The sequence below is a fragment of the Nannospalax galili genome, unplaced genomic scaffold (assembly GCF_000622305.1).
Source record: "Nannospalax galili isolate Female #2095 unplaced genomic scaffold, S.galili_v1.0 scaffold346, whole genome shotgun sequence".
In the NCBI taxonomy this organism is placed as follows: Eukaryota; Metazoa; Chordata; class Mammalia; order Rodentia; family Spalacidae; genus Nannospalax; species Nannospalax galili.
In genome coordinates, this window is record NW_008357637.1 from 285191 (window position 1) to 307010 (window position 21820).

At 43.5% G+C, this 21820-nt stretch overlaps 1 protein-coding gene across 2 annotated transcripts in view; it reads left to right on the forward strand.

The window, feature by feature from the left end:
• The window catches only part of Myo3b (myosin IIIB), a 422761-nt gene that overhangs the window by 270714 nt on the left and 130227 nt on the right, over nt 1–21820 (forward strand). The window contains exons 25-28 of one of the 2 annotated variants that reach the window (XM_008855235.3): nt 552–663; nt 1565–1727; nt 3004–3084; nt 20861–20969. In XM_008855235.3, coding sequence (XP_008853457.1) covers nt 552–663; nt 1565–1727; nt 3004–3084; nt 20861–20969 — 465 coding nt within the window. Of the gene's footprint in view, nt 1–551; nt 664–1564; nt 1763–3003; nt 3085–8820; nt 8832–20789; nt 20970–21820 lie in introns of both variants that reach the window. The other variant, XM_008855233.3, reaches the window with a different exon arrangement.

The following is a 21820-nucleotide window of genomic DNA, read 5'->3' on the forward strand; positions in this document are numbered from 1 at the left end:
TAATTCTAACATCCACAGTTATGACCCTCACCAGAAGGCTATCTAAATCCCACCTTTCTAACAGGATGAGTTATTTTGATTTTCCATGCAAAAGATACCAAGTAGTTATTGAATATGAATTAGAAAACTAACATTAAAACAAAAATACAAAAGTAAGTAAAAGACAAGTTAATAAGTATAAATTGTGTGTCTTTTATTACCTACTATGTTATTATTGATGTTTCAAAAAATTTACTAGTTAAAAAACAGACTTCTGGGGCTGGAGAGATGGCTCAGTGGTTAAGAGCACTGGCTGCTCTTGCAGAAGACCCAAGTTCGAGTCCTAGCACCCACATGATGACTAACAATTGTCCATAACTCCAGTTTCAGGAGATCTGACACTCTCTTCTGCATGACACGAGTGCACCTACCTACATGCAGGCAATACTCTTACCCATAAAATAAAAATAATAAATGAAGTATTTTTTTAAAAAAGGCTTGTCAATGGATCAATTCTACTATTAAATCAAATGAAAGCTAAAAATGCTCTGTTTTCTTCTTTTGTTTTGTAGGTATTATTACTTGGCATTCAGAGCACATCAAACACCGCCTTTAAGCAAGGAGAGCTGTGTCGCTATCTTGGAAAAGTCCAGATTAGATCACTGGGTACTGGGAAAAACAAAGGTAGCTCTTTCTTTATTGTTCAGATTGTCACCTGTGATGCTTTTCTCTGTGCCTCTGTCTCTTGTCATTAAAAACCAGCAAAAATGACTTTGTTCCTAGCATAGCATGGCAGGCAAGACCCCAACTGAAAAATGATCTTTGTTGGTCTTGAATCAGGAGCCTGGGACCCTATGGGCCAGAGGAGGGTGGTTTGCACTCCATTCTGTGCGCAGTTCTACAGTCTTTTAGCATTTCTAGAATGCGATCTTTGAGTTTGGTTTAAAATGTCCCCTTTCAATGCTTCATGTTCTATGCACATGCTAACATACAAATCATATTAATGGCAGTGATGAGCTTCCTGTAGGGTTTGGTTCGTTTTCTTGTTAGACTTGTGCTGTTTATCGCACACTCTCATTCTAGTTTAGTTATGTGTAGCTTTTCATTTGGGGAAACATCCCATCCTTGCTGGAGCCCAGGTTTTTATGGTCCATTCTGAATTGCCCGGCAAAGCTAGCTCCAGCCTGCACGTGGATTGCAGCACCCATGTACTTCCATGGAAATTAGATCATTGAGGGCCATGTGGGTCCCTCAGCCTCCAGACCCTGCGTTCACCCCACGTTCACCCTGTTGCTTTGCACCTCCACCAGAGACTATGAGGAGCAATGTGGGAGGAGAAAAAAGAACCCCCAGCTAATGGGAGGCAGGCCTACAGACCAGTGTCTGGGATGGTCTCTGTCCTCTGACCACATTTTAGAAGGGAACTGTATTTGCCGCCCAAGAAATCAGTAATATATGCACAAGGCAAATCACTGTAAACTTTACTCAGATAATGGCTTTGGTAGTTACATTAAGAATAGGCTGGAGTGGAGTGATTTTTCTGTTGGAAGCCCATGTGTAGTGCTAAAACAATGCTTCCTTTCAGGTTTTTCTCAAATATTACCATGTGGAGCAATTAAATTTGCTCCTGCGAGAAGTCATAGGCAGAGTGGTCATGCTGCAGGCATATACCAAGGGCTGGCTCGGAGCCAGGAGATACAAAAGAGCCAGAGAGAAGAGGGAGAAGAGTGCTGTTGCCATCCAGGCAGGTAAATGGGGCAGTTCAGGGCAACATGGCTCCTTGGTATTTCAGTAAGTAACGGGGGCTACTCACCTGGGCCTTTCCTTTTCTCCTCTCCCCCGCCCTCCCCTCCTCTTTCCTGCTTCCTTATTTCACCAAGCACTTTTCAAGTGCTTCCACAAGCCAAGCCTCATACTAGGTGCTTGGGAGGTACTCAAAGAAGTTGGCTATGGTCCTTGACCCCACAGAGAAACAAACATACAAGCCATTACAACACACCAGGGTAAGTGGCAAGATAGAAACCATGTGAGCAGACCAGTGATGGAAAACCCCATCACACCACATATGTCCTGTCTCCTGGAATGACGTCCACTAACACCATCCTGGCAGGGTTTTGTAGCTCAGCTGGGACTTATAAACAGGGAACAAATCCGTATTTTTTTTCCTCTACACTCAGCCTTGCTGGTGCCTCTGTCCATGTTCACGTGTCATGTGTGCTGTGCACAGTACCTGGCTCTCATGCCCCGGATGAGAGATTATAAAGCACCTCACCTTGAATTTGGCGGGTGAACTTCTTGGCACTCTCACAATGTGAAACCATTAATGTGCTGTAGCTTACTTTGGAACTCATGAGCTCACCCAGAGACTTGGGGATGCTCAGGCCAAGGTGGGGACATGGAAGACAGTTGCTCGTCGGAGGATGGGAGCATGACGCACCTCTATCTGAAGCATGCCTATCTCCTGCCCTTCTTTCTGCTCTCTCTATTCTTCGCCTTCTTCCTAGCTGTCTCTTTCCATTGAAGATGTTTCCCTTCCCTCAACAAACACTAGTTAGTTGTGTGCCTCTTTTTGTCCTGTGACTACCCCTCCCACCTTTATCTTCATCTACAACTTTCATAATTATGTATTTCTCCTGAGGGTAAAAAGATTAAAAGATGAAACTGTAATGTTCCTTCCAAGCTCTGTTCCTCAGCTTAAGCCTCAGTGATAAAGGCAGGGTTTCCTCTAATCCAGATGACAGGGAGCTATCTCACGTGGGGTCAGGAGCTCCCATTCTTCCTAAGTAGACTCCAGAGTTCTGGTAAATCCCTTTTTAAATAAAAAGGACTCCTCAGAAGCATTTTGGAAGCTGAGCCTGGTTCAGAAAGCCCCTCCACCACCATGGCTCATCTCTGCTTATTTTGCTCAGGGAGAGGACAGGAGGGGGCAGGAGAGAAATAGATTGGAGGTGGAACAGCTTATATCAATTCTGCGGCACGTTCTTAAATTAATATCATTCCCAGCACATGGTTTTATATTTTTAGCCTGGAGAGGATATGATGCTCGGAGGAAATTTAAGAAAATAAGCCACAGAAGGAAGGAGTCTGCTGTTCATATTCAAGCAGGTAATTAAAACATCATTTTTGCCATGTCCACTGCCAATGTTCTGTGATCCCATTCAAATGATGCACTGAGGTGCGTCCAGAGTTCTGGTGGTGCTGGGAGCTCATTTATTCTGGCAACCCTGTTTGAGTCATGAGGCAATAGTGCACATTGACCAGGGGCCATGCTTGGCTAAGGAGGCTCTCAGGAGGAACTCTCATATGTCTACTAGAATAGAGAAGAAAATTGAGGCACAGAGAAATGGAGTGACTTGCCCATGGTCACACAGCTTGCCAGTGGCAGAACTGGCCTCTAAAACACCAGAAGCTTGGATGGAGTCTATTTGACATGCTGCTAGTGGACACGTCTCTTTCCTTCTTGGAATCCCAAGTCCCTTGTCATTGGACCAACAGCACTAGTTGAACAGGTGTCTGATTATTTTCAAGGCTTGTCTGACTCAGCATCATAGAGGAGGGGTGACTCAGGGACATTCCCAAATCTGTGTCTATGTGTGGCTAGTGTGATCTTTAGGGCCCATGGGAAGCACACAGTGGCTCTTGGGGCTCAGCTCACCCTTGGCAGTCTGAGAGTTTTGAGCTCTGATTGCTCATCATCATCAGCCCCCTCCCCGGCTCTGAGTTGCTGGGCTCTCTACAAATGGTATGTCCACTGTGGCTGCCAAGCCAGGTTCCCTTTCTTTCTGCATATTCCTTCCTAATTGAGGCTCTGGAAGAAACAGGACATTCAGCAAGCCAAGAGTTCCAAGAGAGCAAGAAATTGGAGACAGAGTGAGAGGGTGGAAGCCAGTGGACTCTGTGACAGGGAGATATAGTGTGTCAGAGGCCCAACTTGAGGCAAATTCTTCAGTAAGACTGCTGCGACTCATCAGACCAGAACCTGGCTCTAGGGGTCCTTCTTAGAACTATTAAGCCATGGTGGAGGCCCAACATCTTCACAAAGAACTAAAACATTTAGGAAGAAGGGGTACTATTTAAACTCTAATGTGTCACCCTTAGCACCATATCCTAATAATTTCTAACCTTAACCACTTCAAAGCCTCAGGAAGAGAAAAGAATTCTTATTGAAGCTTAAGGAACATAATTCAAAGTGGGTCTTGTGATCCCTATCTACTCCCGAGATCCTCAACATACACACATATGCACACATAATGCACTTATATAATACACACACACACACACACCAGAGTCTTCCCTCTAAAGAGGATAGCAGGCTGATTTTGGATTTTGTAATTTGGCCCCAAGCCCAACATATGTTTTAAAATAAAAACTTTGAGCTTGTATATTGTTGATCCACCGAGTCCACTATATAAAAAGCATGAATCTGGTTTTCTTTGTCTGAAAATCATCTTTGACCTGCTTTGCCCTTTGTTGCTTCCAAAAGAACACAGCTTCAAAGCAGAAACAGTCCTGCTTCATCATCAACTTAGGACAGTGATGGGTAGGTGCACTTCATTCATGAAGCACATGTGGGTGGGGATCATGGAAGGGTAATTTTGCCTAACAGAACTGGAGAGAACACATTTCCTTAAAATATCTCTCTTTTAGGGGACTGGAGAGATGACTTAGCTGTTAAGAGCACTGGTTGCTCTTACAGAGAACCTAGGTTCGGTTGTCGGTACCCACATGCCTGCTAACAACTGTCCTTAACTCCGATGTCAGGGGATTTGACACCCTCTCCTGCCCTCCTCCATGTCCCTGGTGTACTTACATGTACACAAAACACTCCCAACACATAAAGTTTTTTTAAATTCTTTTTAAAAAGTAGCTCCCTTTTCTCTTTAGCTTTGTGAGTGCTCGCCTTCACCTCGCAGCCTCTGCTCTCACTAACCAAGCAGCATCAGAATGAATAGTAGCCGACTGTAGGGGCTTAGGCAGGCGCGATGGTGGAGCCCCAGTGCCCTCCATGTCCTGTGTGGCAGCAAGCACAAAAGCAGAGTCATCTCTGGCTTCAGCCAGCAGGAAGGAACTGGTATGCCCTTAGGGCTGGGATTGAGGCTAAAGTTGTGATTTTCCCATGCAAGCTTCCTTCCTGCCAGGAACACACCCCAGAGACAACTGTCCACTCACTTCAAAAACCTGCAGAAAGATGCACAGGGAGGATAACTCAGCGCAGCCATTTCTGGGGTTAATTTCTGATTATTTTTTCAACAAATTATTTGAAATTTAGATTTTGTAGAATGCCTATTTGTATTTCTGGTTTTGACCTAGCGCCTTCTTTTAACAACATTGCTGAGATACGTTATATATTTTTAAAAGAGCAGCCCTTGAAATCTAGGAAGCATTTGGCCTACATGTTGCTGCAGAGCAGCGCGTAGTGAAATTTGTTTTCCTTTCATCTCCTTCCCAATAAAAGCAGCCGAGCTTGGCTTCTCCCCTCAGCTTCCTCAGAACTTCCTCTCAGAATTCCCGATCTATTACAGCACATTCACATCCCAGCAACTAGCTGCCTTTTCATGCTGTCAACCTTTTTCATCTGAAATGTAAATTAATTCTTGCTGGTATGCCTTCACAGAGATCAAAGTCGGCATTAACCTTCACTGCTTTCTGCTCCTGAGGCTGGGACTGGCCACTGGTAGGAGCCACTGGCCCTGTGATCCAGCCCTCCTCCAGGCAGCCCTCAACAAGGAGCCACCCTTTCAAAGGCTCTGTGTCCTTTTGTAAAGGATCTGTGTGGTACTTTAAACCAGGCCCAGAATGATCTGCCCAGCTAATTCCTGAGAGATAAGCCTGCTAGGTTTATTGTGGGCTCTTCCCTGGGGCTGGGCTAAGTGGCTAGTGTGCTTGGTAAGATTCAGGGAGAGACAGGACACCATACTGAAAGCTTCTCTCTCACCCTGTGGGTCATTTCTTGCCTGTCAGTCTTTGAGGTAGGCACATTTGCATTTTCAAAATAAACAGATGCCTTTCAAATACATGAGCTGGTGGTCTAGAGATCTCTGTGGACCCAAAGGGTACACCAGCCAGCGATCAAATGTTGGAGAGAAAACACTCTAGGTACATGAGGATACATTTCCTATGTGGGCATCTCTGTGCAGGCAATAAAGAGCCTTTATGAGCTGTGGGAGGAGAGAGGGAGGGTGGGCTCTGGAGCCAACACATTCTTTGCCAGTTTCCTTTTCGGACTGGAGAAACAACTTTGAATGTCAGTCACTTTGGTGAGGAGTAGCATGTTTTCTTGTTTTTATTATTAATTCTGATAATGAGCTTTCTGTAAGAAAACACGTTCCTTCAAATACCAAAGAATTAAAAATATGCCCTTTTAAACGTTTTTTGAGAATTTCATGCATGAGTATTGTCTTTACATTATTTCCATCCCTCCCAGTCCCCCTCCAACTCCTCTCATGTCCCCCACTCCCTCTCAATTTCTTGTCCTCTTCTTTGATTACTATTGTTACATAGCCACATATATGCCCTTTCTAAATCAGGAAACTAAGACTGTACATATTAATGCTCAGATAAACATATTCCAAGTAAAAAAATGTTATTTTTATTCCAATAAAAATCTATTGTTTTTAGATTAGATGTCAAGTTTCAGAAGCTGAATCAAACTTCATTTATTCCACTAAAAAATATGCATATGCTCCTCAGTGGCTACTATCAAAATAAAGAACCTACAGGAAAATTTTCAAACATCTACAATGTCTGTTTTATTCTTTAGTTTTAAGTTGCCCCTCTAATCCAAGATCTGTTTTTAAAAACAAAGTGTTAGGCCTCCCTGTCTGGGGATGAAATGCTCTCTGGAAGATGACAGTGAATCCTTAGGTGAGAGAACAGAATTTTCAAGTATTTTCCAGGGGGAGTTGACTTGTCTGAACTCCCTACCTCTCTCTCTCTCTCTCTCTCTCTCTCTCTCTCTCTCTCTCTCACACACACACACACACACACACAGGAGCAGGACCAGCCTGATGGTTAATGGCTCATTTTCATCTCATTGCTTCAGTGCAGTGGAAACTGTCCCTTCACGCTGCCCTCTGTCAGCTTGCTGCATGCTCCCGTCCTCAGCTCTGCCAACAACACAGATGGCAACAGTGCCAACAATCATAGCCACTTCTCTGATGCCCTCTGGGGAGAGAGCTTTTCGGAGCATGACAGCAGTGACACTATTAAGGCTGAAGGGGCGCCTTGAGCTTGAGAACACACACTTTAAACACACTTTAAACCTACACATGAGGCCTGTAGAATGGAGCTGCTTTGAATGCGCCTTTGCAGTCAGCTTGTCTGACCCCCACTTTGTTACAAACCCAGATTTTGAGCCTGGTGTGGTATAGTGCACGCCTTTGATCCCTAATATAAAATAGGAGGCAAACAGGAAAAGAGATGAAGGAACCAACCCCAACAGAACAACAGGTTTATGAGGCAGAGAATAAACTGAGAGGGCAGCTCTCCTCACCACCACCAGCCATCCAGAAGAGGACCGCTCTCACAGACTCGGAGCTTTTATGTTTTCTTACAGGGAGTGCACTGTGGTTGGGATTGTGTCAAATGGAAGAAGGTAGCTGGAGGGGGATTGTGCCATACCTGTGGAGGCAGCCAGAGGTGGCACTATGGGAGGAGCATTGAGGACCTAATATTTCTCCGTCAATCCCAGTAGTCAGGAGGCAAATGCAGGTATATCTCTTTGAGTTTAAGGTAAGCCTTGTCTGCATAGTAGGTTCCAGGGCAGCCAGTGAGAGTCTGTCTCAACAACAAAAACAAACAAGCAGAACCAAGTTTCAGTGTTTAAAGTTGCCTAACCTGATCTTTCACCTCTGTCAGGGTGAGGCTTTCTCCTAGTCTTTTCTAGTTTTAAAAGGCTGTTTTCTAGATGCACTTTGTGTTGGTACACACCTATTAGGAGGCGAAACCCGGACTACATAGTGAAACCCTGTATCAAAATAAAAAATGAGGGGTTGGGGTGTACTTAGTAGCGTAACACTTGCATCCCCCACCCACACCCCCAAAAAGATCTGTCTCCTTTAGCATTCATGGTACAGTGACAGTTATGATGATTGCAACAATTTCTTGGAATTATAGCTTCATAAGTATAATTAGGTATACTGGAAGCTTTAAGTTATGATATTTCTTTTATCAGTCATTTATTATCCCCTACTTGTTAAGCACCTGATTTATGCTGTGGCTATCACAATAAACAGGATTTAATTTGGGGCTTCAAATTCTCTAGCTCTTAAAACACAGGGGTCTAAAATATGCTATCTCTCAAGAGATGTTATTTGAATAAAACAGAAACTCCATATTATGTCAATACTCATTAGAAAGGAGTTCTATAGTATCTAAAGCAAAAGTCACTTTTGTACAATGTATACATGTGCAGAACTATCCTTATGTAAACCTAGTACCATGTACAATGAATATATATAATTAAAATTTTAAATCATTATCAAATGTAGCCAAGGATGTGCATTGAAATGACCCTTGCTTCTTGTAGCTAAAAATGATCACAATAGGTACTTTTTTATTTTAAAAGATATCTTATTTTCATTTTATGTGTTTGAGTATATTGCCTGCATGTATGTAAGTGTACCCATGCTATGCAATGCCATGTTGATCAGAAGAGGGCGTCAGATCCCTAAAAGGGTTATTAGCTACCATGTGGGTGCTAGGATTCAAATCCAGGTCTTCTGCAAGAGCAGCCAGTACTCTTAACTGCTGAGTTATCTCTCCAGCTCTCACAGTGGGTAGTTTTTGCTCCAACAAAGCTGTGCACAAGAAGTCAATTGAATGTACCACTGAGAGAGAAAGGCAGCAGGCCAGTCCCTGTCACTCCTTCCTGTTTCTGTTTGTTGTTCTACCTCTATTCAGTCTTTTCCCTCCTATTCTGTTTCTTAGAAAGACTCCTGTTGTTTTTCACAAATGCTTAGTATCTCAAAGAAAGAGCTCTATCAGAGAAAGTGCAGGTGTGAGAGAAGAGACTTCTTGGGCCATAGGGCAGGAAGCAGCGGCCTCCCTTCCCTAGCGTTTCCAGCTGTGTTCACACAATAGCAAAGAATCATCTGGAGGAAAGAATTATGGGGTACACCTGGGCTTGAGATGAAGCTTGTACTGCAAACTGTGCCCTCCCCCTGTTTCTCAGCCTTTGCCTCTTAAAACATAGGTGAAGTCTGGTGCTGTTCGCCTGATATCCTGTCATTCCTGCTTCTCCAGTTCCTGGTCTATAAAGATCTGGGACTGACTTCTGAGAGCTTTACATCTTGGAGGAGGAAACACCTGGGTATCAAGTATCATGATCTCCTTTGGGAAAACATATCTATCTGTGAGCCAGCAACCACAGGGTCAGGACCTCCAGAAGCATGGCTTACAGTAGTGGTGACTTTGCATAGGAGAGAAGACCTGGCCTGTGGATTCAAGGTGTCTGCAAGAAATGAGCTCTACCTAACATCTCTTAAGCATAAATAATTGTCTTGTCATGACTTTGGCATGTAGAAGAATGTCCTCTGCTGTTGAATAGAATTATTTGCTATGTTAAACACAACAAGCCAGGGTGCATGGTCCCTATTTCCCTAATGCCGGGAAAGAAAGCTAGAAAGTCAATGTGGGCTGAAGGGCACTTGTGCCTGATGTCATTGACAGGACATGGAAATATGTTGAAAATGATGCCTTACTGCCCCGGCCTGCAGGGCGGGAGACGGAGACTCGAACTCCCAGGGACCTGGAATGATGGGACAAGAGACACGAAGAATGACAGCAAGACAAAGAACTCTGATCAAGCTGCAAAAGTTTATTTTTCCACGGGGATTCTTATACGGGCTGAAGCGGGAAATTGGCTGGGGAAGGGGAAGGGAAGGTGTTGTCTCAACGGGTTAATGAATGTCCCTAGGATGAGGGGACCTGGCGCCATGGTCTGGTTGCAGGCTAAGGAAATTGGTGGTTGCTCAGGATTATCTTGAATCATCAGAAAGGTTGCTTATCTTAGGGGGCAGGGAGGACTGATCAGCAAGTTCTCTGGAGGCTGCTTGCCCTGGGGGGCAGGGAGGGCTGCCAGGCAGCATGGTCTCCCACATCTCCCCCTTTCTGTTTTAAGTAAAAGCCATGAGAATTAATAAGTAGGAGCCACGAAGATTATAACCCCTAGGGAGTTGTGCCTGTCTTAGGTTGGAATGATCATCCCCAGTTTACACACCCATCATGGGATTAGGCAGCAGCTCAGGCGGCCTTCCTGTCTTAGGTGGTTTCTTTTGCGGGGAGTCACTCTCGTACCCGTCATTGACTGTCCAACTCAGCTCTCAGGGAGTGCGACTGAAAGCGTCGCCATAACGTATCATTTCATCATGGGCTCCATCTTGCAGGTCCAGGCGATGATAATGTACCTGTATAGGCTTTGCTAATAGGGCATCTACTTGCTTTTTGATCAGAGCAACAATTTTGTTGAAAAGATAGGGCCCCAGAGACAACACCAGGAGGAGAAAAATTACTGGTCCAAGAAGGAGAAGGTTAGTTCCACTGGTCTGGTATTTGTAATTACTGTGTGTCATGTAGATAAATCTTGTTCCTTTTTTCATTTTTCAAGCCCCTCTAGGACTTTTTTCATGCCTCCTTGAGGGCAGCACATAGCCCTCCTTGTTGTAGGAAAAGTAAATCAAGTCCCTGTCTATTTTGGAGGAGTACTTCAGAGAGGGAATCAAGGGAATTAGCAAGATCAGTTATTCCCTTTTGGAGGTTTCGGATGTCCTCGTCAATGGTGGCATGGAGCTCTGAGTATCTGGAATTAGAAAGAACATAAGAGGTGATGCCTGTCCCGGTGCTTACTGCGCTGAGACCAAGGAGAACGGAAATTGTGATGGTGGTAATAGGTTCCCTGAGTCTCCGAGATAATGTAGGGACTGAAGGCTGATCCCATCTGTCAAGAAAATCTTTATTAGAGTAATAAGTCATGCGAGGAATGAGTATTATAGGCACACAAAACTCATTATGATTTGACTGAAAGATTATTGTGGACAGACATGGGGTGAGGCCGCTGGTGCAGGCCCACCAAGTATTGTTGGTGGGGAGGACGTAAGCATAAGTCTGATTAGGCTGAAGGGTAGTATTACAAAGGTGGGAATACTTGGCAGGGGATGTTTTGGAGGAGATACAGGTCCCGAGGCCATAAACCTGTGTAAGAGTTATAGCCAATATGTTATTTGAGTGCCGGGCTAGCTCAGTCAGTCGAGCATGAGACTCTTAATCTCAGGGTCATGGGTTCGAGCCCCACATTGGGCGCTAGTTGCCCCAACCTGCAGGGCGGGAGATGGAGACTCGAACTCCCAGGGACCTGGAATGATGGAACAAGAGACATGAAGAATGACAGCAAGACAAAGAACTCTGATCAAGCTGCAAAAGTTTATTTTTCCATGGGGATTCTTATACGGGCTGAAGCAGGAAATTAGCTAGGGAAGGGGAAGGGAAGGTGTTGTCTCAACGGGTTAATGAATGTCCCTTAGGATGAGGGGAACTGGTGCTGTGAGTCTGGTTGCAGGATAAGGAAATTGGTGGTTGCTCAAGCTTATCTTTGAGTCATCGGAAAGGTTGCTTATCTTAGGGGGCAGGGAGGACTGATCAGCAAGTTCTCTGGAGGCTGCTTGCCCTGGGGGGCAGGGAGGGCTGCCAGGCAGCGTGGTCTCCCACACCTCACTTGATGCCTCCAGGACTCAAGGTTAACACTTCAGAGGTAGTCTGTGGTCAGTGCCTGTTCAGTGTGGAATCTGTTCTCTTTACTATGAACCTTGTTTAGAACACCTCTGAGCCTGGCTGCAGAGGTGGCCCATCTTTGCCAGCTGGACACTAACTGGTGCAACATTCTTATGATCAATGGACACTGAACTTGCCTTCATGCTATATCTTTAGGTTTCTTTTGTGGAGAATCATAAAAAGTGTTACCACATTCTATAACTTCCATTAGTTTGTTAGGCTGCAACTATGCAATGATAAAGGAACATTTAGAGGAGAAACTAACTGCAATGGCAAAAATAATCAAAAAAATTTTTTAAATTAAAATATTCTGTGGCTACACAGATTTTGTTTTCCTCTTGAACATATATGTGCTTCTAGCACATGAAGTTTTATAAATTATCTTCTCTTATGTATTGCGTTAGTGACGCATTGGTTGGACCAATTCACTCAGGGCTTTACAGCAGACCCTGCCCTGCCATTGGTTTCCATTTTGACCATGGTCCATGGATGTGGGTACCAGATAAAGCTTTGGAAGAGTTATACCCAATCATATGCATATGGAGTTGGGAGTAGAAACAATGGCTATCTCACCATTTGTCATATTGTTCAAAGAAAATTATTCATTTGTATGTGGGTGTGGTATATGGGAGGTTCTCTCTCTCTCTTTCTCTCTCTCTCTCTCTCTCTCTCTCTCTTGCTCACTGTGTGTGTGTGTGTGTGTGTTCATATGCCAGAAGTTGGTATTAGGTATTTCCTCTGTTGCTGTCTATCTTTTATGTGTGTGTGTGAGATGGGGTCTCACTATGTAGCCCTGAAACTTGCTATGTTGACCAAGCTGGGCTCAAACTCTGAACAGAGATCTGCCTGCCTCTGCCTCTTGAGTGCTGGGATTAAAAGAATGCTACACCATGCCTGACTCTTTCCATCATATTTTTTGAGACAGTGTCTCTCACTGAACCCAGAGCTTGCTGTTTTGGCTAAAGTGGCTGACCAATGAGCTTCAAGGATTTGCCTGTCTTGGCTGCCCCTGACTTCTTCCAGCTCTAGGTTTACAGACACTCTGCCATGCCTGGCTTTTATGTGGGTGCTGGGGATCTGAACTTAGGTCTTCATGCTTATGCAGCAAGCACTTTACCCATTGAGCCATCTCTCCAGCTCCCTGGAGAAAATTGTCTAACTTCTGAGGTTTTGTTTTGTCAGCTCTAAAATGGGTCTGTCTCATTAAGGTATGATTCTCAGGACTGCTGAGAACAGATAGGGTGTACAAAGTTTCCTGTTCAGCCCTAGCACATGGAAGATACTCAGTAAATCTTCACCACTTGAACTCCCCTCTATAACCTCTTCCTAACTGTGAGCTTTCCTGAGGGGAAAGGAAAGCCTGTGGGAGACTCTTCTAAGGTGATCATAGTGATGTTAGAACTTCAAAAAGATGAAACTTCTTCTCTTTCAGAGAAAGAAAATCTATGCCTGTCAAATGGCATATATAGTTAGCAATAATATCTTTGTAAAGAAGAGAACTTGTCAAGTGTTAACTTAGGACTGGATTATCTGACAGAGAAAAATTAGAATATATCAATAACGTGAGAGATTCCAGATGGTTTTGTTTTGGTCTTTGCTTTTGCAAAGAGCCATACTTCATGGTGCTGAGAGCTTGATTCACAGACACATTTTCAGGAACTTCAAAGATGCTGAGGCTCAAGTCATGTGCCACTGATACTATTTTTCCTCCTCGATGGCTTAAGGTCCTTTTCACAGCCTGTTCTGAAAGCCAGTAAGTTTTCCTACTACCTTTACTCACACGCTTCTACAGAGGCAGACGCTCTAATGGCCGGGAGCTAAAATACACCCAGATTGGTTGCGGCTGGAATGGAAAGCAAGTTGCCTTTCAGAGTCTGAAGAGTTGGAAGATCTTTGTGTGCCTATCATGTTTAACCCACAGTGACAGGTGATTGGCAACATAGCAGCTGAGCGACAGCCATTTGGCTTGGAGTTCAAACCCCAACTCGGCGAGCCATAGCTGCATCCTGGTATGCTGTGGCGGTGAAGTCTGAATCGTCAGTACAGAGGCAGAGGCAAGGGTGACAGCTGGTAGCCATTCTTGTCAATAAAGTTGTGATGGTTGAGATGTACAGGCAACTAGAGCCTGCTAATTTCGCAGACGTTGAGCCAAGTGCTTAGTGTCAAAACCAGCTATGGTCAGTGATGCAAATGGTTGTGAAAGGTCCCCTGTCAGCAGCCAGCTCTCCCTCCTCTCTCCTTCCTCCTGGTCGGCTAAAGGTAGGTTAAGTGTTGCTTTCCAGGAATAGGTCCAGCTTGAGGAAAAGGAACCCATTTTTTGCATTCTAAAAACTTAACAGTTTTATTATTATATAGTTTTAATATAGTGCAATTCAAACAGCTTGATATGATTGGGCTAACATATGCAATCAGGCCATTCCCTCTATGGCTGAGAAAATGAGCATTTCCAGAAAGTTCCCTCTTGGTTCTTTTGTTGATCTTTCTGCTCACCACTGATGGGTTTTCTATCCCTGTAGCTTTCCTCATTCCAGAATGTACTACACATGGAATCACAGAGCATGCGGACTTTCTAATCTACCTCCTACCACTTGCAATGCTTTTGAGATTCTTTCATGTTGCTGCTTATCAGCCGTTCCTTCTCCTCAATTACCAAGCCAAATTCCCATATATGATTATATCATACTTTTTTCTGTTCACCAGCTGAAGGATATTTAGGTGGTTTCCATTTCTTGGTGATGAAAAATACAGCTATGAATAACCCACACTTTATCCTTTTAAGAAAAAGTTATAGGAAAGTAAATAGTTTTGCTTTGTAGGAAACCAGAACTATCTGAGGAAGAAAAACCCCAGAAGACTGAGAGTGACTCAGGGATACAGTGCTTGCCTAGCATGTGTGAAGGCCTGGGTTCCACCCCCAGGATTGAAGAAAAAAGTATGAGGTGGGAGTTGTTTAATTAGCTCAGAAATATATTATTTTCTCAACAGCCTACATTTTTACATAGTAGTTTATACAGTTCATATGAAACACTTTCTCTCGACTCGCTTCCCTCAATTCTTATTGTAGCAACCCCGTGAGGAACCCTACTCCAGGTTACAAATGGTTGCTAGGAAACTTCCTGTAATCAGGAATTCCCAGTCCCTGATCTGATGTTCTTCCTCCCATTTTCTCAACATCCTGTCTGTGCAGAGCATTCCAGGAGGTGTTTTTGAGGAGGTCACAAAAATAACATGAAGAAATCTGTGGGGAGTGTTGGGGTATAGCTCCGTGGTAGAGCATGTGCTTAGCATGTACAAGGCCCTGGGCTTGATCATAGTTAGCACCACAAAAATAAATTTTTCCCTCATCAAATAGGTACCAACTGACAGCCCTGCCCCAGACTTGAGAAGGGCACTGAGCTGGCCAGCAAGCACAGACACTGACTCACACTCTGGGAAGCTACCTACCACCAACCCCTTTTTGGACGCAGACAGGGAATGAATTACAAGAAATAAATTCAACTGCAGTTGAATGAAAATGAAGAAAACAGAGCGACAGTCCCTAGATGTTGGAGGGAAGGGCCTCTTCAGACAGCAAAGCTCTGATTAGTACAATAAGAGAAAACCTTCCTCTGAAGCTTCCAACATTGGCAAAGGAATTACCAGGCAAGACTTGCTTTGAACTCTGTCAAAGTTTAACCAGGATAATGGCTGGCATTAAGTGCTGGAGAATCAAAGTGAGAAACTCAGTCACAGGCCTGAAATTACAGCATTTGTTTTGTGTGTTGGAGCTGGAAGCCAGAATTTTTGATGTGGTATCTGAGAAAAAATTTTAAAGGTGTATCTATGAGATCCTGTTTGGGAAGGGAAGGATTAGGATTAGACTTTCTGGGTACTACTTTTGGTGGCATTTGCCTGTGGGACCTCCCACAAGTTGGCCCCTTTCTGTTCTGATAAGGTGGCTGCTGACCAGCTGTCACTCCAGGCAGAAGCCACTCTGGCTCCTTATGAAATCTGCCAGCGCCGTCAGGAGGGAAGGCCTGGCTCTCATGCCTATATGTGTGCACCTCCTCTGCCCAGTGCAGTGACACTCTCTGCCTGAGCCCATAGCAGAGCAGGAGAGTTTACCTAACCTAGGTCACCCACCAGAATTTCATTCTTGCCTGCTGAGACAGTGATAGGGACTGTCCTCCGGGTGAGTCACCAAACACCAAGCTAGAATCTCTGTCCTCAGCCACTGATCTGTGACCATTAGACCCCAGGAACACAGAAGAACAGGGGTAGGCCTGAATTTTTGTTTCAATTCATAAAGGAGAGAGACAGGAGGGATGATGATGATGATGATTTTGAGACAGGGTCTCCCTGTTGCCCCAGCTGGCCTGGAACTCACTATGTAGACCAGGCTGGCCTCCATCTCACAGAGATCCACCTGCCTCTGCTTCCCAGGTTCTGGGATTAAAGATGTGTACTACCACACCAGTTCAAGGATTATCATTTTTAAATATTCAAATAAGTGAGGGAATTTAGGAATTCAGATTTAGGGCAAAACAACTTGGGTTCTAATCCTGGTTCTGCTATGTGACTCTGTGTAAGTAATTTTAAAACTTACATTTATTTGTGTGTGTATGTATGTGTGTGGGCACATGCATGCCATAGCACACATGTGGAGATCAGAGGACAGCTTGTAAGAGTCAGTTCTCTTCTTCCACCAGTGGGTCCTGGGGAAAGAACTTGGATCATCAGGCTTGAAGACAAGTGCCTCAACCCTCTGAACCATCTCATTGGCATCTAGACAAGTAGTTTAATCCCCCTTTACCTCAGTTTCATCAACTATAATATAGGAATTATGGTCTATCATTTAAGAGTACTATAAGGATCAAATGAGTGAATTTTTTGTAAAGATTTTAGAGCAATGCATGGAACATAATAATCCATGCATTTATATTTGTTCAACAAAAATACCCTTGTTTATACCCTTTTTTCTTCCTCCTAGTTTCTAGCCCTACCACCTGGCCCTACCAAAACAAGCTGATAGTATATACCTGACCTTTTTCTACTCTTTCATCTAGTAATTTCAATCCTCATCACCTCTCACACTACTCCCAGCCTGGGTATTATTTCCCGTGGCAGCCATGGCAGATTACCACGAACTTGGTGACTTAAGTAACAGGAATGTATTATTGTCTTACAGTTATGGAGGTTAGAATTTCAAAACTAAGATGTTGCAAGGCAATTTCTGCTGGACCCTCTGAAGGAGAATCTGTTCTCTTACTCTTTCCCTCTCCCTCTCTACTCTCTATCACTCTCTCATAAGACTGTCTCATGTAGCTGGGCCTAGCCTTGAACCTGCTATGCAGCCCGCTATGTAGTTGAACTTCTGATCCTCCTGCCTCTACCTTCTGATGCTGGAATACAGCATATGTCGCCACACCAGGTTCCATGCCTCTCTTTTAGTGTCTTTATACATGCACTGTTTAGCCTTTAAGAGGGATGCGTTCTCTGGTCACTTCCAATATTACCCTTCCCTATTACCTCTTTGCCTGATCCCTCACACATCTGTTTCCTGATCCTGAAGCCATTTGAGTTTGCAACACTGACCTAGTTTTGTTTCTGTTGCTGTGATGCTGAGAAAAAGCAACTCAGGGAGAAAGGGGTGTTTTTAGCTCACAATTCTAGATTTCAGTCTATCACTGCAAGGAAGTCACAGAGGCAGGGGTCTGAGACAGCTGGTTACATCACATCCACCTTCAAGACCAGAGACAGACTAAAGGCAAGTGTGCTTCATGCTCAGCTAGTTTTTCAGACAGTTCCAGAGCCCAAAACCAGGGACTGGTGCTGACCACTTTCAGACTGGGTCTTCCCACATTATTAAGGCCATCAAGATAATTCCCCAACAGCTATGCACACAGGCCTACAGGATCTAGACAGCCCTTCACAGAGACTCTTCCTAGGTGATTCTAGGTTGTATCTAGTTGATTAGTAAAGCTAACCATCACAAACACCTTCCTTTAATCCTTGGACAGTCAAATGCCTTCCCATTTTATTTCAAGACATCTACCGAAATTTGGCTCGGTTTTCCTGGGAAATATGCACAGCTCACACAACTCAGTCCAGTTCAGGACTGCTTTATTTTATTAAACCAGAAACACTTAGGTGGCCCGTGCCTGGAGAAGCCTCTCTTGCTCCTTTTTCACACTCCCAAGTTTGGCACTTGATGAACATTTTTGCATTCAAATTCATAATTTTGTTTTCCTTCCTGCCACTGGTCTAATTTCTTTACTTGACCCATTCACCTAAAACAAATGACCTTGTTTCTCCATTTTTGCTTTTTGTCTGCTTCCTGTTTCCCTCTCTCCAATTTCCTTGTTCTGTGACTCATTTGTCAGAGAGATGCCAGGTGATTCCATCTGTCACTAGGATACCGGTAAGTATTTAACAACTTTGGGTCCTGCTTTGAACTCAATTAATTGATCATTTTAACCTCATCATTTCCTTAGTTGGGTCCAATCCCTCTCCTTGTTCTTTGGGCAAAGCTGGAGGCTGGAGGTACAGATTTCATCTAAGCTTTATTAGGAGTATTTTCTAAGTTTTGTTTGGTTTTTCATACTTCAAATAACTTAAAAATCAATACTTTGATGATTGAAGTATAAATGAATAAGAAATATGGAATAAGTTTTCCCTTCAATTACATAAACAGAAATTCTGTATGTTTCTGTGGGAATCCATGGCAGTCACTGGGCACGTGCTAAGCTCCTGGTAATGAGTGGCCTCTTCTCTTCTTGTCATGGACCTGCACCTTTGCCATCTTTGCTGGCTTTCTTTGCATCTAGTGCATTTTACCTTTTGGGATTGCTATTAAACTACTATTGTTCCTTTTTTAAATCAAAGATTTCAAAATAGGTATAGATGAGAACCTGTGATCTTAGCTCTCCATGGACAGTGCCATTTAACTAGCTCTTGCTGCTGAATTAGGCCCAGATATAGTCTCTCTCTCTCTCTCTCTGTTTTTATGTTTGTTTGTTTATTTGTTTTTGTACTGTTAGACAGGTTCTCATGTACCCCACACTGAGAATTCACTATGTATCTGAAGACAACCTTGACCCTCTGATCCTCCTGCCTTGTCTTCTGGGTGTTCAATTATAGGTGTGGGCCACCATGCCTGGTTTTATGTAGTACTGACGATCAAACCCAGGACTTCACGTATGTTAGGTAAGCACTCCATCAGCTGAACTGTGTCCTAGCCCAGTTGCAGCAATTTTCCTTCTGGATAAGAAAATGGAAATACATTTGTGTCCCTGGAATAAGCTCTTTTTCCTTCTTCTTTTCATGTCAACTTCTTTTATTTATCATAGCATGACAAGTGAGGTTGGGCCAAACACTCTTGAGGAGGGGGACATGTCTAGTGCTCTAATTGGAGGGGCTTATCAATCAAGAGAATTCAGGTGGTGAGGCAAGAAATCAGTTAATGGAATTCTTCTAAAAGGCTTCAAGCTATAGTTCTTATTTCTGCTTTTTTCCCCTTTTCTCAATTTCATTTTCATTGGTTATAATGTATTTTATGTCATAATAAAAATGTGATAATATTCCACTAAATTTCTCTCTTTATTCTTTTGTCATTTGTATAATAACAACAACCATAATAACAGATGGTTTTTTATCACAACAAATAGCTCAATAAATTACATTTTCTCTACACATATTTAAGGAACCAAGCTAGCAATCTAAAATGAGAGCACATTTCCCCCCAGACATCAGAAAAGGAATTGACTCTGTATTTCTTTTTATAAATATTCCATTTCTGTCACATTACATGCCTTATCATCAACTTTGTACATTTTAGGTGTCTACCTTAATATGTGGTAATTGCTGTATTTATAGATTGTCTTTGTTTGCTGTATTTGGTTTGGCTGCCTCTAATCCATCTAAAATGAGAATGGTAATAGTTATGGAGTCTGTTTGGTTCCCCAGTTGATTAACAGTGAATACTTACAACTGTGGTTCTCAACCCCCATCACATATTAAAATTATCTAGGGATCTTTTAATAAATAATGCCAGTCCAACCCAAGTTCCATTGCAAAATTTCTTGGGACTGAGATTGGGCATGTTTGAAACCTCACTGGGTGACTCTAATGCAACTCCAGCATTGAGAATCATTGACTTGGGGCTGGAGAGATGGCTCAGTGGTTAAGAGCACTGACTGATCTTGAAGAGGACCTGGGTTTGATTCCCAGCACCTACATGGTGGCTACCAACCATCCTTAACTCCAGTTCCAGGGGAATCCAATGTCCTCTTCTAACCTCTGCTGCATTGCATGACACAGGTGCACTCACATACATGCAGGCAATACACTCATATACATACAATAAAAATAATAAATGAAATATTAAAAAAAAAGAATCATTGACTTGAGAGCAGTGTCTTGTAACTCAGTATGAGTCAGTGGCATGTGGAATGCTTACTCAAAATAGATCCTCTGGGCCACCTCTAAGGTTTCAGATGCAAGAGGTTGAGGTGGTCTCTAGAATCTTTATTTCTCATGAATTTCAGGTGGTCCTAGCTGGGGAACCACACTCTGAGAACATGAAGGACTGTGTTGGAAAATTTGAGACTGAATTAAGACTCAATGGAAAAGAGAGCCCTGGTGTGTCTGTCATGGCTACTGCTGTCACGGGAAGGGGCAACTGTGTCTGTTGCTCCCACTATGAGAAACTCACCAGTTAACTACTTCATAACAATGTGGAAAGGGACCATTCCTGGAGAGATTGCCTGTTCACAGTTAATCCTACCTGTATTCTGACAGCCAGAGTCAGGAACTGTTCAGCTGAGTCCAGCACAGTGTTCTCCCCACTATCTGGTGCTTCTTCTGCTGGGACCTACCTCCTCTTTACCCACCATTTCCAGTGAACACCAAAGAGGAGCAACTTGCTTGTTTCCCTATGAGTTATTTTACTAAATTTGCCCACTAGGGCCTAGCACTGAGCAAGACCTAGAGTCCCAGAACATACCTGTTTTAATGACCCAGCCTAGAAGTCTGCAGATGGTCACAGAGAGGCATCAGGGCAGGAGGAGAGGAGCTGCAGAGCACAGGCAGTCATCAGACTTCAATTTCTCAATTCTCTGTGGTGGTTTTCTCTCAGTTCTACAGAACTCTCCTGATCAGAAAAGCTGTCCAGGTTCAGAAGCAGAATCCAGCAATAGCCACAGAGAGTCTTCAAATGATTCACTTGCTGACACTGAAACAAATTGGTGAGTCCCCCCCCCCCTTTCTTCTTTTATCCCAAGCTGGCCTTAAATTCAGTATGTAGTCAAAAATAACCCTGAACTTCTGATCCTCCTGTTTCTGTCTCCCAAGTGGTGGGATTATAGGTATGGGATTATAGGTATGTACCACCATGCCTGGTTTATGTAGTGCTGAGGATCAAATGGGCTTCATGCAGATTAGGCATCACTCTACCAACCGAGCTACATCCCCAGTCCAACTTGTCCAGTCTTAACTATATGAGTCCCCTGTTATAAATCTGTTAGGGTCCGTGACTCGATGGGTCCCCTCCAGGTAACAAATACACGGGATTGGAGATGTAAAAATCAAGCAGAGTCTTTACTTTCCAGCTAGCTGGGGTCGACCAGCTTCCCAAGACATGCAAGTCTGGTCAGAACAATCGACCCCCATTCAGTTTCAGGTACAGATTATATAGGCCCACATAGTCATTACACAAAAAGCATTCCTCAGCAGACACTTTGATCAAACATCTTCTAAAAGCTATAGTTTCGGTTAAACATCTTTTCCAGGAAGGGTAGATCTGGTGTAAGCCTGGTGCAACTTCCCTCTTTTTGTTCCTTATCGGTTATCTGGTATGTGCAAACAGGCCTACAGGACACATTGTAAATCAACTGAGTCTGGGGTCCAGGGTCCAGGAAGGAGGTTTACAGCACTTCAATTCTTAGCATTTCAACTAGGTTAATCATCCATGTGTGGTAGATACAAATCAGGCAGAACAGGCAAGCTTAGCAAGTAAATCTAAATCAACATTTTAAACAGAGTTTTCTATCAAAATGCAGAGTTCTTACAACATTCATCAAGGTATTTCATTTTTTTT